The 18,076-nt window shown below is 40.1% G+C and overlaps 1 protein-coding gene across 4 annotated transcripts in view; it reads left to right on the top strand.

Moving 5' to 3' along the window:
• The window catches only part of ccdc18 (coiled-coil domain containing 18), a 131,705-nt gene extending 114,409 nt beyond the window's left edge, over positions 1-17,296 (top strand). For 3 of the 4 annotated variants that reach the window (XM_073062694.1, XM_073062696.1, XM_073062695.1), the window contains 4 exons: positions 389-586; positions 6,213-6,767; positions 14,152-14,249; positions 16,981-17,296. In XM_073062694.1, coding sequence (XP_072918795.1) covers positions 389-586; positions 6,213-6,767; positions 14,152-14,249; positions 16,981-17,029 — 900 coding nt within the window. In that variant the 3' untranslated portion in view covers positions 17,030-17,296. Of the gene's footprint in view, positions 1-388; positions 587-6,212; positions 6,768-14,151; positions 14,250-16,980 lie in introns of those variants that run through there. The other variant, XM_073062697.1, reaches the window with a different exon arrangement.
• The last annotated feature ends 780 nt before the right edge of the window (positions 17,297-18,076 follow it).

Consider the following 18,076-nt stretch of genomic DNA (forward strand, 5'->3'; position numbering starts at 1 on the left):
CCTGATATACTCTGTAAGATTCTGGATAGTGAATGGGAATAGAAAGCCTAGATGGGTCTGTGCTGTTTCTTTTACTTAATCCTGGACGTGGAGGAATTAATTAGCTATCCCATGTTTATGACCGAGGTGGGTAATTCTCAAATCTTCACCTTTCTGCTACTTCATAAACAAGACCATGTGTTTAAATAATTTTTATATCATATGAAAATCATTAAATCTTGTTGTAACAAAGCTATGTTTCAACATGCCTGGAAATATTTGTTGATGATTTTACAAGAGTTCCCTTCCAATCTATTTGATATGGATTTGTATCTTTGCTGTGGAGAGATGGGACAGATTCTAACACTCAGATACTGATCTTTAAAAGTGCATTTTTATTTTGTCACAGGTCAAAGTGCTGAAAGAAAGCATACCACAGTTAATAGCATCTACTGAGGAGAGCTCTGCTACCCATATCTCAAATGAACAGCTGCTACAATTGAAGCAGGAGCTGGAAAAAAGCCAAGAAACAATCCTACGACTTGAGTCAGAGCTCCACTTTCAAAAGGAGGTGATAAGTGCTACTCAAGAAGCTCTCATAATTAAGGTAGGTTTTTCTTTTGGTTGAGGCATTGAACAAAAGTTTATCTTTTGACAACAGCATTGATACAATGCCCATAATACCAAAGATTTGTCAAGGCACTTTACAAAATCAGAATCAGAATCCAAAACAGAAAAGGGAAGAATTGAAAAGAAATGGGTTTTGAAAATGTACTGAAGGATATGAAGAACTAGAATTGGGGATGTGGTGCAGTAAAATAGTTTAGAGACGGAATTCGAGAAAATGGGACATCAAAAATTCAAAAATGTGCAGAATGAAATTAATCTGAAATGATTAAATGGAAAGCAAGATCTAAAAGAAACAAGAATAATAAATTAGAGTGGCACGAAGGTGGATAAGGCTAGGTTTGACAATAAGATATAGGAGAAGAATTAGGCTATTCAGCCTAACAAGCCTGTCGATCATGATTGAATTCCCCCCCCCAACCCCTTTTTCCTGCCTTCTTACCTTTGACGCCCTTACTAATCAAAAATCTATCTACATTTGCTTTAAAAATATCAAATAATTTAACCTCCATAGCTGATAATGCCAATGAATTTCACAGATTCATTGCCCTCTGGCTAAAGAAATTCCTCCTCATCATATTTCTAAAGTGGCGTCATTCTATTCTGAGATTATGCCCTGAGGTCCTAGACCCTCACTATTCGAAACTTCCTCTCTGCTCTGTCAAGGCCTTTTAATATTTGTTATGTTTCAGTGAGATTACCCCTCATTCTTCAAAACTCCAGCTTCGAAACTACAGCCCCAAAACATCAAACACTCATCATGTTAATGATCTCCGGGATTATTCTTGTAAACCTTCTCTGGACCCTCTCCGCACATTGTTTTTAGCTATGGAGCCCTAAACGGCTCACAATACTCCAAATATAGTCTGAGACCTTATAGGCGTTAAAAAGCCTCAATGTTACATCTGTGTTCTTGTATTCTGGTCCTCTGGAAATAAATACTAACATTGCACATGTCTTCCTTACTACCAACTCAACCTGCAAATTAACTTATAGTGAATCCTGCACTAGCACTCCAAATTACTTTTTGCACCTCTGATTTCTGAATTCTCCCTCCCATTTAGAAAATAGTCTATACCTTTATTCCTTCTACCAAAGTTCATGATCATACACTTTCTGATGCTGTATTCCATCTGCCACATCTTTGCCCATTCTCCCAACTTGTTCTCCCTTCACATATATTTGCATCATCTGAAAACCCATCAATTTTTCATTCAGATCATTAACGTATAATGTGAAAAATAGTGGACCCAACACCAAACCGAATGGAGCACCAGTACTTACCAGCAGCCAAGCAGAAAAGGCCCCCTTTGTTCCCACTCTGTCTTCTGCCAGTCAGCCAGTCTTCCATCCATGCCGGTACTTTTCCTGTAATACTATACAATACTGTCTTGTTTAGCAGCTTCATGTGCGGCATCTTGTCAAAGGCCTGAAAATCCATGTAAGTAACAACCACTGATTCTCCTTTGTCTATCCTGCTTGTTACTTCCTCAAAGAATAACAGATTGGTCAGGCAAGATCTTCTTGGCTTATTGTCATGGGTTTCCAAGTACCCTGAAAGTTCATCCTTAAAGGATTCCAAAGCCACTAAAGTTGGGCTATCTGAATTGAATTGACTTTATTACTTACATCCTTCGTATACATGAGGAGTAAAAATCTTTATGTTATGTGTCCGTCTAAGTGTGCAATGTATAGTAATTTATAATAAATATTATGTACAACAGGATCATCAGTTTAACAGTTTTGTCAGCATGAATTAAGCAGTCTGATGGCCTGGTGGAAGAAGCTGTCCTGGAGCCTGTTGGTCCTGGCTTTTATGCTGCATACCGTTTCCCAGATGGTAGCAGTTGGAACAGTTTGTGGTTGGCGTGACTCAGGTCCCCAATGATCCTTCAAGCCCTTTTTACACACCTGTCTTTGTAAATGTCCTGAATAGAGGGAAAACTCACATCTACAGATGAGCTGGGCTGTCCACACTATTCTCTGCAGAGACCTGCGATTGAGGGAAGTACAGTTCCCATACCAGGCAGTGATGTAGCCAGTTACGATGCTGTCAATTGTGCCACTGTAGAAAGTTCTTGGGATTTGGGGACCCATAGCAAACTTCTTCAACCGTCTGAAGTAAAGAGGCGCTTTTGTGCCTCTCACCACACAACTGGTGTGTGCAGACCACAAGATCCTCAGTGATATTTATGCCGAGGAACTTAAAGCTGTTCACCCTCTCAACCCCAGATCCATTGATGTCAGTAGGGGCTAGCCTGTCTCCATTCCTTCTGTAGTCCACAACCAGCTCCTTTGTTTTTGCAACATCGAGGGAGAGGTTGTTTTCTTGACACCATTGTGTCAGGCTGATGATTTCTCTGTAGGCTGCCTCATTATTAATTGAGATGAGGCCAATCAGTGTAGTGTCATCAGCAAATTTAGTTAGCAGATTGGAGCTGTGGGTGGTGACATAGTCTCATGGGTATACAGAGAGTAAAGGAGGGGGCTTAGTACACAGCCTTAAGGAGCACCTGTGTTGAGGGACAGAGGAGAGGGAGCCCACTATCATCTGTCAACAATCTGACAGAAAGTCGAGGATCCAGCTACACAAGGCAGGATGAAGGCCGAGGTCTCTAGCTTCTTGTTGAGCCTGGAGGGAATTATGGTGTTGAATGCTGAACTGTAGTCCAAGAACAGCATTCTCACATAAGCATCCCTCCTCTCCAGGTGTGTAAGGACGATGTGTAGAGCTGTGGCTATGGCATCATCTGTCGATCGGTTGTGTCGGTAGGTGAATTGTAGGTAGTTCAATGTGGGTGGTAGCAAGCTGCAGATGTCGTCCTTGACCAGCCTCTCAAAGCAGTTGCTTATTATTGAGGTGAGTGCAACAGGACACCAGTCATTTAGACATGTTACCTTGGTCTTTTTAGGTACCAGAACAATAATTTCCAGTCTTTTACTTCACTTTCTTAAAGAATGAAGTGACCTTTATGATTTTCCAGTCCTCTACCAGCATTCCTGACTCTAGTGATTCATGAAAGATCATCACTGTTGCCTCCATAATTTCTTCAGCTACCTTCTCCAGTGACTTATCCACACTTCAGATCCTTGTGGTTCCCAGGCACCTTCTTAATAATAATGACTACATTCACTTCTGCCCCGACTCTCAAATTTCTGGCACATTGCTGGTGTATTCCACGATGAAAACTGACACAAAAACTTATTCAATTCATCCATCACCATTACCACTTCTCTAGTGTCATTTTCCCGTGGTCCAGTGTCCACTCCTGTCTCTCTTCTGCTCTTTACATATCTGAAAAACTTTTGGTATTCTCTTTACTTCATATTTTGTTTTTTCTCCTCTTTTTGCTTTTTAGTTGCCTTCTTTAAAAGATTCCCAATCCTCTATCATCCTGCTTTTTTTTTGTAATATCGTATGCCTTCTCTTTTGTTTTTGTCTTTGATTTCCCTTGTCAGCCACACTTGCCTTTTCCTCCAGTTAGAATGCATCTTTTTCTTTGGGATGAAATGGTCCTGTGTCTTCTGAATTGCTCCCAGAATCCACTGCCATTGCTGCTGTACCTTTATCACTACTAGGATCCTCTTCTAATCAAATTTGGCTAGCTACCCTCTCATGCCTCTGTAATTGCCTTTACTCGACTGTAATACTAATACATCCAATTTTAAACAGCAGGGTGAATTCTGTCATTTTATGATCACGTTCTAAGGGTTTCTAATCAAATCTGGTTCATTACACAACATCCAATCCATAATTGCCTTTTCCCTAGTGGGTTCAACCACAGACTGCTCTAAAAAGCCATCTTGTAGGCATTCTACAAATTCCTTCTCTTGGGATCGTGTGGCAACATGATTTTTTCAGTCTAACTGGATATTGAAATCCCCCATTACTGCTATAGCATTACCTTTCTAAAATGTTTTTTCTAGCACCTGTTGTAGTTTCTATCCCACATCCTGGCTACTATTCAGAGACAGTATAATACTCACAAAATGCTGGTGGAACACAGCAGGCCAGGCAGCATCTATAGGGAAAAGCGCTGTCGACGTTTCGGGCCGAGACCCTTCGTCAGGACTAACCGAAAGGAAAGATAGTAAGAGATTTGAAAGTAGTGAGGGAGGAAGTGTAAGGGCAGGTGTAGCCCCTCACCACCATTCAGGGCCCCAGACAGTCCTTCCAGGTGAGGCAACACTTCACCTGTGAGTCGGCTGGTGTGGTATACTGCGTCCGGTGCTCCCAGTGTGGCCTTTTATATATTGGTGAGACCCGATGCAGACTGGGAGACCATTTCGCTGAACACCTACGCTCGGTCTGCCAGAGAAAGCAGGATCTCCCAGTGGCCACACATTTTAATTTCAGGTCCCATTCCCATTCTGATATGTCTATCCATGGCCTCCTCTACTATCAAGATGAAGCCAACTCACTCAGGTTGGAGGAACAACACCTTATATACTGGCTGGGTAGCCTCCAACCTGATGGCATGAACATTGACTTCTCTAACTTCCGTTAATGCCCCTCCTCCCCTTCTTACCCCATCCCTGACATATTTAGTTGTTTGCCTGTTCTCCATCTCCCTCTGGTGCTCCCCCCCACCACCTTCTTTCTCCTGAGGCCTTCGGTCCCATGATCCTTTCCCTTCTCCAGCTCTGTATAACTTTCGCCAATCACCTTTCCAGCTCTTAGCTTCATCCCACCCCCTCCGGTCTTCTATCATTTTGCATTTCCCCTCCCCCCACTACTTTCAAATCTCTTACTATCTTTCCTTAAGGTTAGTCCTGACGAAGGGTCTCGGCCCAAAACGTCGACAGCGCTTCTCCCTATAGATGCTGCCCGGCCTGCTGTGTTCCATCAGCACTTTGTGTGTGGTGTTGTTTGAATTTCCAGCATCTGCAGATTTCCTCGTGTTTACAGTATAATACTGTCAGTTTCTAATACTATCCACAGGATTGTAAGACGTGGAAGTTGTCAAATACATTGATATGGTTTCTTCATCTTTGACAATTATTTCTGTTTTGAAATAGCATGTTTCAGAGTTCACATGATACTTTTTCTTTAGCCTGACAACTGTAAGAAACCCTATCCCTTAGAAATTAATGTCGGCTTTCATTTGCTGTGCATATTTCTTTAAACATAACAGAAATGTAATTACATTTAAAGTTGTAATATAGGTTTTGAACTTCCTAGCACAGAATGCAGGTTTCTTTATTAATCTTTAATTGAGTCTTAAATTATATAGTATTTCAAATTTTATTTTTATTTATTTAGAGATTCAGTGTGGAATTGGCCCTTTGAACCGCACCACCTAGCAGCCCCCAGTTTAGCCCTAGCCTAATCATGGTGACCAATTAACTTACTCACTGGTCTGTCTTTGGACTGTGGAAGGACCTAGAGCATTCCACTGGGAGGACGTACAGACTCCTTACAGATGACGTCGGAATTGAACTCTAAACTCTGATGTTCCAAACAGTAATAGTGTGGCACTAAGCGCTACGCTACCATGGCATCTGGTTTTTCACTACAAGTTTGCCATAGTGAATCAGAATGGAAAGCGTGGAGAAGTAGTTTCAAAAAGACATTGTTGTCATATGTTTTCCATTTCTTATTGTAGGAATCTGAAGTAACAAGGCTGCAAGTCAAAATTTCTGGATTTGAACGAGCCAAGGGAAAACAGCAGGCACCTTCTCCCATGCTACACCTTCAGAATGAAGCTGAGAATAGAAAAAACTTTACAGGGAAAGCAAGGAGCTTCTACCCTTTTGCCGAAAATATGAATATATCTTTTAGTGTTAATGATATGTATGGGATTGATATTGGTTCAGCATTAAATTCCATGCATTACTCTAACAGGATTCGAGAAGGTCTTGAACAATCTTTCAACCCCAGATACATCAGCTTACAAGATACTAAGGATGTTTCCAATCAGGGTGCTGCTTTACTCTCTAGCTCTCCAAAAGCAGAAACTGAAGAAAATTTGGAACTCACTAAACTGGCTAGCAAGAGTAACTTGGAAACTTTAAGTGCAATGTCCAATGATTTTACTGCTATGGAGCAATATAATACAAAGCTGGGCTGTCCAACTGACAAGTCACCTGGATTGTCTGGTGAACATGTTAAATCAAGATTAGAAGAATGTTCAGCAGGAAAGCTTCAGATTCCAAATGCGGTTAGTGTTGTATTGCATTTCCAGTTGGTTTCATTGCAGTTTCTAAGCATAGTTATGCTTTAAGTGAAAAGACTTGAGTAAGTAAAGTCAGCATTTCAATAAGTAATGTCTGTGCAGAATCAGTATAATATACTACTGCATCACTAAATGTTTGACAATTGTTAACATACGAAATCATGTAATGCAGGAGGACTTCTCTGTATTGTGTTTTTGCCATCCTTTGACAGAACAATACAATTATTCCACTGTTTAAGAACTGCTTGTTTTTAAGCATGATTTTGAATGTTTGAACTCTTTAACCATTTTATCCTTGAATCAACCAATAAAACACTGAGCACTACTCTTTAGCAACATTTTTAAACACTTTTATAACTTTCACAAATAACAATAAACTCAGCTTTGGCTTTGAATCTGCTTCCTATCTTTATAAGTAATCTATTTCGGATCCTAACTGCTTGGATATTCAAAAATAAAATAATATTTTCCATTTATCCTAAGTTTCTTCTTTTTAGTTACAAATTCTCGTGACAGAACAGTTTCTTAATTTACTTTTGAATTCCCACATACATATTCTATCAAATCTCCCACACGCAAGTCTATTCCAACTTTGTTGGTCTTTCCACTTGAATTCCTCTGTGCCCAATACCATTCGAGTAAATCTCTGAGTGGTCTATTTATAAATCCTGGATCCTGTATGCTTTTTTTAAGCCACTTTATTACTTACTCTTTCCAGCAAACCATGCACTTTTGCCTCCAGATCTCACTGTATTTACAATCCACTTGAAATTATGTCCTCTAGTTTATATAGCTTCTTTTCATTCTTCATGGCAAAGTTTCTTAGCAACAAATTCTGTCTGCCACCCATTCCAACAGCCTGTACATCTTCTTGAACTCCTAACTCTCTCCTCCACACCACTCATCTCACCTCCAAGATTTTTATCATTTGGAAATTATAGTCACTATATCCAAGATTAAATCATTAATATAAAGGAAAATTTTTTAATGCATGCTTTGAAAGGGAGAATAAAACTACACTGTGGAAATCCCCACAGTATCTGGTGACCCAGTGATCTGTCTCAAAGGCTGACATTAGAACATCCTCCAAGTGGGTGAAGCTTCACCTGGATAACAGCAATACCTCGTCAGGCAGTGGTATATCAATTACAGCTCATCATTCAACACCATTATCCCCTCAGTACTAATTAACAAGCTTCAAAACTTAGGCCTCAGTGTTTCCTTGTACAACTGGATTCTTGACTTCCATATCAGGAGACCACAGTCAGTATAGATTGGTGATAACATCCCCTCCTCGCTGACAGTCAACACAGGCACACCTCTGGGATATTTGTGTGCCTGCTGCTCTATTTTCTCTGCACTTATGACTGTATGGCTAGGCACAGCTCAAATGCCATCTATAAATTTTCCAGTGATACCGCTCACAAGACAGACTCTCAGATAGCGACGAAGAGGTGTACAGGAGCAAAAATGGTTGGGTGGTTAAGTGGTTTTATAAGAAAATCAGCTGGTAGGTTGTTCCAAGCATTTTGGAGAACTTGCCACAGTTCTTTGCAGACTTTGGCTGCCTTTCTTGCTTCTGTCTTTCCAGGTAATCCCAGACAGCCCTGATGATTTTGAGATGAGGACTCTGTGGAAGCCATATCATTTGTTGGAGAACTCTTTGTTCTTTTTGTTGAAGTAGCTCTTTATGACCTTGGCCATGTGTTTGGAGTCATTGTCCTGCAGCAGAATGAATCAGACACCTCCCTGATGGTATTGACAGTTGAGAATCTGCTTGTACTTCTTAGCATTGAGGATTCTATTAATTCTGACCAGATCACCAAGTCCATTTGCAGAAATGCAGCCCCAAACATGCATAGATCATCTGCTATGCTTCACTCTTGGCTGTGGACACTCATCCATGTAGCACTGTCTAGCTCTTTTTCAGACAGAGTGCCTCCTGTTTGAGCCAAAAATTTCAAATTTTGACTCATCAGTCCAGAGCACTTGCTGCCATCGTTCAGCACCCTATTCCTTGTGTTTTTTAATGCTTGGGTAAGTCTCTTGGCTTTCTTTCCCATTCGGAGGAATGGATTTTTAGCAGCGACTCTTCCATGAAAAATACCCCTAAAGAGGGTTGTTCTTGGGCTCCAGTCATTTCTGTGAGTTCATAGCTGACAGCAGTTGTGAACTTCTTCCAATTTAGAAGGGACATCAGTTTAATGCATCTCTTGTCTGCTGCATTCAGTTTCTGTGGCAGACCACTGCATTTCTGGTGGTCCTCAACCTTGCCCATTTCTTTGTGCTTCTTCAGAAGAGCTTAGACAGCTGAGCAAAGGGTGCTGAGTAGGCTACGGTCAATTATGGAAAACTCTGAACATCCTCTACATAGCACCATCCAGATACAGAGAAGCAGTTTCAGCGACAGGTTACTATCGATGCAATGCTCCTCAGACAGGATGAAGAGGTCAATACTCCCCAATGCCATTAGGCTTTACAATTCAACCGCCAGGACTTAAGAACTTTTTAAAAGCTATTATTAATGCTTTTTGAGATAGTGATTTAGATGCATATCATATGTTTTTACTGAGTTAAGTATTGTATGTAATTAGTTTTGCTACAAGTGTATGGGACATTGGAAAAAAGTTGAATTTCCCCATGGGGATGAATAAAGTATCTATCTATCTATCTATCTTGAAACTGTTGTCTGCTGTGAAATTTCTACTTGAGAAACATAGAAAACCTACAGCACAATACAGGCCCTTCGGCCCAGAAAGTTGTGCCAAACATGTCCCTACCTTAGAAATTACTAGGCTTACCTGTAGCCCTCTATTTTTCTAAGCTCCATGTACCTATCCAAAAGTCTCTTAAAAGACCCTATCGTATCTGCCTCCACCAGCATTGCCGGCAGCCCATTCCATGCACTCACCACTCTCTGAGTAAAAAAACTTACCCTTGACATCTCCTCTGTACCTGCTCTCCAGCACCTTAAACCTGTGTCCTCTTGTGGCAACCATTTCAGCCCTAGGAAAAAGTCTTTGACTAGCCACATGATCAATGCCTCTCATCATCTTATACATCACTATCAGGTCACCTCTCATCCTCCGTCACTCCAAGGAGAAAAGGCAGAGTTCATTCAACCTATTCTCATAAGGCATGCTCCCCAATCCAGGCAACATCCTTGTAAATCTCCTCTGCATCTTTTCTATGGCTTCCACATCCTTCCTGTAGTGAGGTGACTAGAACTGAGCACAGTACTCCAAGTGGGGTCTGACCAGGGTCCTATATAGCTGCAACATTACCTCTCGGCTCCTAAATTCAATTCCATGATTGATGAAGGTCAATACACCGTATGCCTTCTGAACCACAGAAAGATCTTGTTGATGCAGGATAGATTAGATTAGATAGATACTTTATTCATCCCCATGGGGAAATTCAACTTTTTTCCAATGTCCCATACACTTGTTGTAGCAAAACTAATTACATACAATACTTAACTCAGTAAAAAATATGATATGCATCTAAATCACCGTCTCAAAAAGCATTAATAATAGCTTTTAAAAAGTTCTTAAGTCCTGGCGGTAGAATTGTAAAGCCTAATGGCATTGGGGAGTATTGACCTCTTCATCCTGTCTGAGGAGCATTGCATCGATAGTAACCTGTCGCTGAAACTGCTTCTTTGTCTCTGGATGGTGCTATGTAGAGGATGTTCAGAGTTATCCATAATTGACCGTAGCCTACTCAGCGCCCTTCGCTCAGCTACCGATGTTAAACTCTCGAGTACTTTGCCCACGACAGAACCCGCCTTCCTTACCAGCTTATTAAGACGTGAGGCGTCCCTCTTCTTAATGCTTCCTCCCCAACACGCCACCACAAAGAAGAGGGCGCTCTCCACAACTGACCTATAGAACATCTTCAGCATCTCACTACAGACATTGAATGACGCCAACCTTCTTAGGAAGTACAGTCGACTCTGTGCCTTCCTGCACAAGGCATCTGTGTTGGCAGTCCAGTCTAGCTTCTCATCTAACTGTACTCCCAGATACTTGTAGGTCTTAACCTGCTCCACACATTCTCCATTAATGATCACTGGCTCCATATGAGGCCTAGATCTCCTAAATGTCTAGATTTAGATAAAAGGCCTAGATGTCATCAGCGAACTTCTGCACATGGCAGGACTCCGAGTTATATTGGAAGTCTGATGTGTACAGGGCGAACAGGACCGGAGAGAGTACGGTTCCCTGCGGCGCCCCTGTGCTGCTTACCACCGTGTCAGACCTACAGTCTCCCAACCGCACATACTGAGGTCTATCTGTCAAGTAGTCCACTATCCAATCCACCATGTGAGAGTCTACTCCCATCTCCGTTAGTTTGTGCCTTAAGATCTTGGGCTGGATGGTGTTAAAGGCACTAGAGAAGTCAAGGAATGTAATCCTCACAGCACAACTGACCCCATCTAGGTGAGAGAGTGATTTGTGCAGCAAATACGTGATAGCATCCTCCACTCCCACCTTCTCCTTATACGCAAACTGAAGAGGATCCTGGGCGTGCCTGGTTTGTGGCCTCAGATTCTGTATTATCAGCCGCTCCATGGTCTTCATCACGTGCGACGTCAAGGCAACAGGTCTGAAGTCATTCAACTCCTTTGGATGTCCAGCTTGTGTCTTGTTGCCATGCTTATTCTTGTTATGGTGTAAGAATTGTGATTTAAACTGTTAAATCTGCCACACTCTCACCTTTTCATTTGGTTGTCCTTCGTCTAGTTTAATTCCTTCTATTTCAGACTGTTTCTGTTTCAGTTAATCAGTTTAGTTTATTCAACTCATTGTGTCATTGGTATTAGCACCTGTTTGTTATCAGCATTTAATCATGCACCAGGCTACAAAGTAATCAAGTTTTTTATTTTAAAAGTGGTCTATTACTTTCTTTAATGAAATACAAAAATGTGTCTAACATTTAATTCTTTGGAAAATGAATGTTTGGAAATCTAAAATTTGCTCTTTTCTACTTGCGAAGTCAAAAAATAAACATCTAAAACAAAATTAATTTTAAAAATCTAGGGTGTCTAAGACTTTTGCACAACACTGTATGTCCGTGTCAATAAATCTGATTCTAAGCTTGCTTAAGTCTGGCAACTTAGTGCATATATGCCTCCAAACAGGAAATAACCTCAATGGATATATTTATATTTCTCCTCCCATTTCAATACTCACTGCATCATGACACAGTGAATAATCTGGGGATTTCTGCTTTTGAGATATCTGTCCTTACTCCTTAAAGTGTGCCTTATTTCCCTTTTTTTTGTTAGTAATACTGGTGTGGGCTACAACCTCTGGCTGTTTGCTGTTCCTCTGCAGGATTTTTCTAAATCTACAGAAATGCTATCTGTAGGATTCAGCGGGAGACGCTCATGGAGTGAGTACTGTTTTAGATTTGCTCCATAACCTTTACTTTTTTTAACCTTTGATCACCCTTATCCAACTTATTTTTTACCTACACCAAAAGATTCTTGCTATTTTCTTGGGCTTATCGTTAATAGTTTATTGTGAATTTTTGAAGATATGCAAACAGAAATGGCTCTTAGATCTAAAGGACGAGAACCGGGGCGCAACCCGAACGGTAATGGAAAGAAGCAAGCTCATCCGCAACGCACTGAATTAACTTATGAACTGTTTATGGAGGTTTTGGATAAAAAATTCGATGAACTACAACAAGTTTTTAAACAAGATATAAAGGCTTTTCAAGATTATATGGTTAAGACAGATTCAGTAATTAACCAGCAGCAAGTTCTTATTGCGTCTCTGCAAGAAGAAGCTCGGAAACGAGATTTGACAATTGAAAAATTGCAACAGGATTTAATTTCGACCATTAAACTGATGGAAACACTTAAAGCCAAGAGTGTCGACTTTGAGAATCGGTCCAGAAGACAGAACCTACGTATACTTGGTCTCCCAGACGGCATAGAAAAAGGCGATCCTTCGAAATATTTTACTCAACTTTTAAAAGATGCGTTCCCGTCGGTTTTCCCAGAGAATCCCCCGTTACTTGATCGAGCACATAGAATTTGGCGTCGTTCATCGAGTGCTCCAGCTAAACCCTCGGTTGTAATTGTCTGGTTTCACTATGTACACGACAAAGAACAACTTATTCGTGTGGCTCGGCGGGCTGGAATGATTAAATTTCAAGAGTACCACTTCCGTTTGGTTGAAGATTTTAGTCCTGAAGTTATGAAGAAAAGGCTTCTTTTTAAACCTCTGATGTCTGAATGTTATGAGAAAAATCTAAAACCTGTGCTCTTATACCCTGCGAAGCTTAGAATCTCTCCGTCGAATGCTGCACGCCAGGCTTTCCTTTCTACATCTGAAGCGAGAAAGTATCTGGAGGAGAACTTCCCTACAGAAATGCTATCTGTTGTCCTCTCTTTTCCCTCCTCTCTACTCCCTTCTGCAACCCTCTGTAGAGATGAGCCACCCGTTGTAATTTGGTCTTGGCTCTGGCTTCCCTGCCTGTGAGCATATCCCCCAACAGGTTTCACATGGAGTATTGATTAAGGAGATAAATACCAACTGTCTGTTTGACAGTCGTTGATTCCCTTTGTCTGCACTCTGGTTAGCTGCAGGGTTCCACTCCCTGAAATGCTTTACTTATCCACAAAATGCTCCGTTTTCTGGGTGATGTCAGGTGTTACTCAACTCCAAAACCTACAGATGGAGCTCTTTCAAGTGACAACACTTCCTCTACCTGTCGGTATCCGGGAGCTGGAAGCATTTTGAGCTCCTGTATGCACAAGACATGCATTCAACAAATCTGAAGTGCCCCTGTGTATTAAATTGTCTCAACCAAGAGGGAGTATAAAATATTATTACTATAAATACAATTACATATCATTGCTATCAGATTCCTTACTGTTTTACTTACCCCGGTGGAGCTACTTTAATCCTGTTGCTGCTTATTTAAACTCACAGGAACTCTGTTTCCTGCATTCCTTTAAAGTTCACTGAGCTCCTTTTCTCAAGCTTCTTTTAATTTCACCCAGACTTTTATCCTATATTTTAAAACATGCTTTACCTTTGCTTCCCACACATCTTTTAAACTCAGTTGGCGTTTCTGGTTGGTATAATGTTGTTACTCAAATTATCACAGCAACAGAGAGGTTGTAGGCCAGTTTTAAGGTATCTATCACCTTTTCAGGCTGCAGATTATTGTTACAAACACTTAGATTTAAAGAACTGCTAGAACTTCTCAGAAGTTATTGAGATGCCAGTCAATTTTAATTAAACTGCACTGTATTTCTGATTTTTATTTGCATTAGTATTCCTACACTTTTATTGCTACCGAACCTGCTTTTATTATTTTAAGTAAGATATTTATTACTTTTTGCTGACAGGAGAATGCCCACTGTCTTAATGATTCCGACTTACATGAACCAAGTCATTCTTCCCTGCCAATGAAATATGCTGAAAAGTGTCATTTTCTTCAACTGTGGTAGGTATTAATAATATAGAAAATATGCATCTCCAGCCTGCAAGTTTCAAATATGTTTATTAATTGTTTTTAATGACTTTCTGAAAGAGGTTAGTTGAGACACTTATTCTAGCTTTGTAATTACTAGCATGGGTGGAGCATTGGCTGGTCGGCAGAAAACAGAGTGGGAATAAAGGGATCCTATTCTAGCTTGCTGGTTACCAATAGAGTTCCACAGGAACCGCTGCTTTTTACGATATACGTCAATGATTTGGACTACGGTATTAATGGATATGTGGCTAAATTTGCTCATGATACAAAGATAGGTGGTGAAGCGGGTAGTGTTGAGGAAACAGAGAGCCTGTAGAGAGACTTAGATAGTTTAGGGGAATGGGCAAAGAAGTGGCAAATGAAATACAATGTTGGAAAATGTATGGTCATGCACTTTGGTAGAAGAAATAAACGGACAGACTATTATTTAGTTGGAGAGAGAATTCAAAATGCAGAGATGCAAAGGGACTTGGGAGCCCTTGTGCAAGATACCCTAGAAGTTAACCTTGAGGTTGAGTCGGTTGTGAAGAAGGCAAATACAATGTTGGCATTCGTTTCTAGAGGTATAGAATATAAGAGCAGGGATGTGATGTTGAGGCTCTATAAGGTACTTGTGAGACCACACTTGGAGTATTGTGCGCAGTTTTTGGTTCCTTATTTTAGAAAGGATATACTGACATTGGAGAGGGTTCAGAGAAGATTCACAAGAATGATTCCAGGAATGAAAGGGTTACCGTATGAGAAAACTCTGGCAGCTCTTGGGCTGTATTCCCTGGAGTTCAGGAGAATGAGGGGGGACCTCATTGAAACATTCCGAATGTTAAAAGGCCTGAACAGATTAGATATGGCAAAGTTATTTCCCATGGTAGGGGATTCTAGGACAAGAGGGCATAATTTCAGGATTGAAGGACGTCCACTTAGAACTGAGATGCGGAGAAATTACTTTAGTCAGAGGGTGGTAAATCTGTGGAATTTGTTGCCATGAGCGGCTGTGGAGGGCAAATCATTGGGTATATTTAAGGCAGAGATAGGTTCTTGATTAGCCAGGGCATCAAAGGGTATGGGTTGAAAGCAGGGGAAGTGGGCATGACTGGAAGAATTGTATCAGCCCATGATTGAATGGTGGAGCAGACTTGATGGGCCAAATGGCCTACTTATGCTCCTGTATCCTATGATCATGGTAATTACATAGGCTGCTCCCCTTCCTCCTTTAATTAATTAATCATAATTAACCCCACTTCCTTTATCCACAATTATTCTCCTCTACATAAGGAGATGAACACAAACTAGCCATCCAATTCTTAAAACTGCCTGTAATTTTCATGGATATCAAAGTTCAAGGGATTTTTAAAAAATTGCACCTGATTCCTTTATATCAAGCACACAAATCATGATAAAACTGATCATCAATGCGAAGTTCTCCTTTATTGCCTTCTGTCCTGCTGTAGTAAAAGTCCACAGAGATACAGGCTTTTGAGGTTCAGTGGCACAACATGTAAATAATGAAATATGGTTATAGTTTAATTTACAAAGAGGTGGATAAAAAGCTAGAAATTAACATCTTCGAAAGATAGAAAAAATATTTGTTGTTACATCCTTAATGACAGTGATATAATCCTTTCAAATATATCTCTTTCTACCTTCTAAAAACCACCTTAAAAACTTTTAGCTCAGTCATGATCCCATTGAATGTTAGAACATATTTGAGCTGCTGATGGCAAGTCATATTCCTGGTCTTATCTCACAGAGCACTACAGGTCCTTTGGCCAATCTATGCTATGCCTAGTTTCATCAATCTGCACCTGGTACATAGCCCTCATTAGCCCTCAAATCCATGTACTTATCCAATGGCTTGAGTCATCTTCTCTGTCTCTCTTTAACCTTTGCTTGGTATGTGTTTCATCCTGTAATGTTTCATAATATGTCCTGATAAGCTAAGGCATACGATATTTTAGAATTAAGATTTTTAATTGAAATGAACTCTAGACATGATACTAGATATTTAATGGACAAAGAACACCACAGTTAAGTGAACAATAGGACAGATAGATAATTGTATGATACTTAATGTTGATTTCAACATGAATCACTATTTTTAACTTTATTAATAAAGGAGCAGGATGATCAAAAGAAATGATAAGTTTGACAAGAAATGACAACATAAGATAACATAATGGAACCTGGATGGTAGGGGTATGGAAGGCTGTGGGTCCTAGTGCAGGTCAGTGGGTGTAGGCTGTTTAAATGGCTTGGCATGGACTAGGTGGGTCGAAGGGCCTGTTTTTTCTGTGACTTTATAATAACAACATAAGAGCAAAAGAAATTACAAGTTTTCCAAGAAATGACAACATAACATGAATCACTATTTTATGGATCTTTATTAATAAAGGAGCAGGAACATCAAAAGAAATGACAAGTTTTATGTAGCCTATGCAAAGACTTTTTGATAGTGGATCATATGCACTTATTGTAAAATAGTAACTCTATTCCCCACAAATTACACATGGGTTCAAGATTTTGTTAACTTATTCTTTGGAGGAAAATATATTATACTGCAATTTCTCTTTGATTTAAAATGGCTTGTTTAAAAATTAATTATCCAAAATAGCTGAGATATCTCAAAGGCTGAAGAATGTTTAGGTGATGTATTTTACACATTCTTGGAAATTTCAACTGTCTGGTTTATTTTCATATGTTGCAGTATGAATGACTTTTCTGAAGAATCTGAACATGATCAGTCACAAAAGTGAATCAACTATGAGATGAAGATACAATTAGAAACCAGTGGCATTCATATGAGATACTGTATGCAGCAATGTTGGGAATGCATTGACATTGACTTTATGCCAAGCAGAGCTCTGGCAATAAATCTTCTCTAATTTCATAGTGCCATGCAGGTAACTTATTGTGTAAGTGACTTTTTTATGTTGGTGGGAATTTGCTTTTAGAGAAATAACAGGTGTATTTCATTGAAATATTTTAATTTTTCTATGTAAAATAAACTCTCTATTGCTGAATGTGTTTTCATCTTTTTGGCATGCACACATTCAAATCTCATCCGGATTGTATTCTTTATAAAAGAAAAGAAGTCACATAGCAGTAAGTTGCACAATCTCTAACCTTGCGTTTAACTGATTGAAGATCAATGCAATTTTGCATTTATGCATCATATATGGTGCAAGACACAAGCTCAAAAAGGCTGTTTAGGATAGGTAGGTATTTCAATACAATTGCTTCTTTTGAGGAAGAAAAGGATTTGTGTACGCCTGTTGTAGAATAGATGTAATTTGTGCTCCTCATCGAAGAAAAGATATGCTGGCATTGGAGAGGATCCAGAAGAGGTTCATAAAGATGATTCCAGTAATGAGGAATGTTTGATGGCTGCAGGTCTGTACTCAATGGAATTTAGAAGGATGAGGTGGGATCTCATTGAAACCTTTCGAATGTTGAAAGGCCTAGACATGATAGATGTGGAAAGAATATTTCCCATGGTGGGGGAGTCTAGGACAAGAGGGCATGGCCATTTAAAAGAGAGATGCAGAGAAATTTATTTAGCTAGGGGGTGGTGAATTTGTGGAACTTGTTAACACAGGCAGCTGTGGAGGCCAGGTGGTTGGGTGTATTTAAGGCAGTGCTTAATAAGTTCTTGATTGGACATGGCATCAAAGATTATGGGGAGAAGGCCGGGGAATGGGATTCTGGAGTGGATAAAAGGATCAACCATGATTGAATGGTGGAATAGATTCTGGGCCAAATGTCTTAATTCTGCTCCTATGTCTTATGGTCTTATATTTATT

Source organism: Hemitrygon akajei, chromosome 12 (genome assembly GCF_048418815.1).
Source record: "Hemitrygon akajei chromosome 12, sHemAka1.3, whole genome shotgun sequence".
Classification (NCBI taxonomy): domain Eukaryota; kingdom Metazoa; phylum Chordata; class Chondrichthyes; order Myliobatiformes; family Dasyatidae; genus Hemitrygon; species Hemitrygon akajei.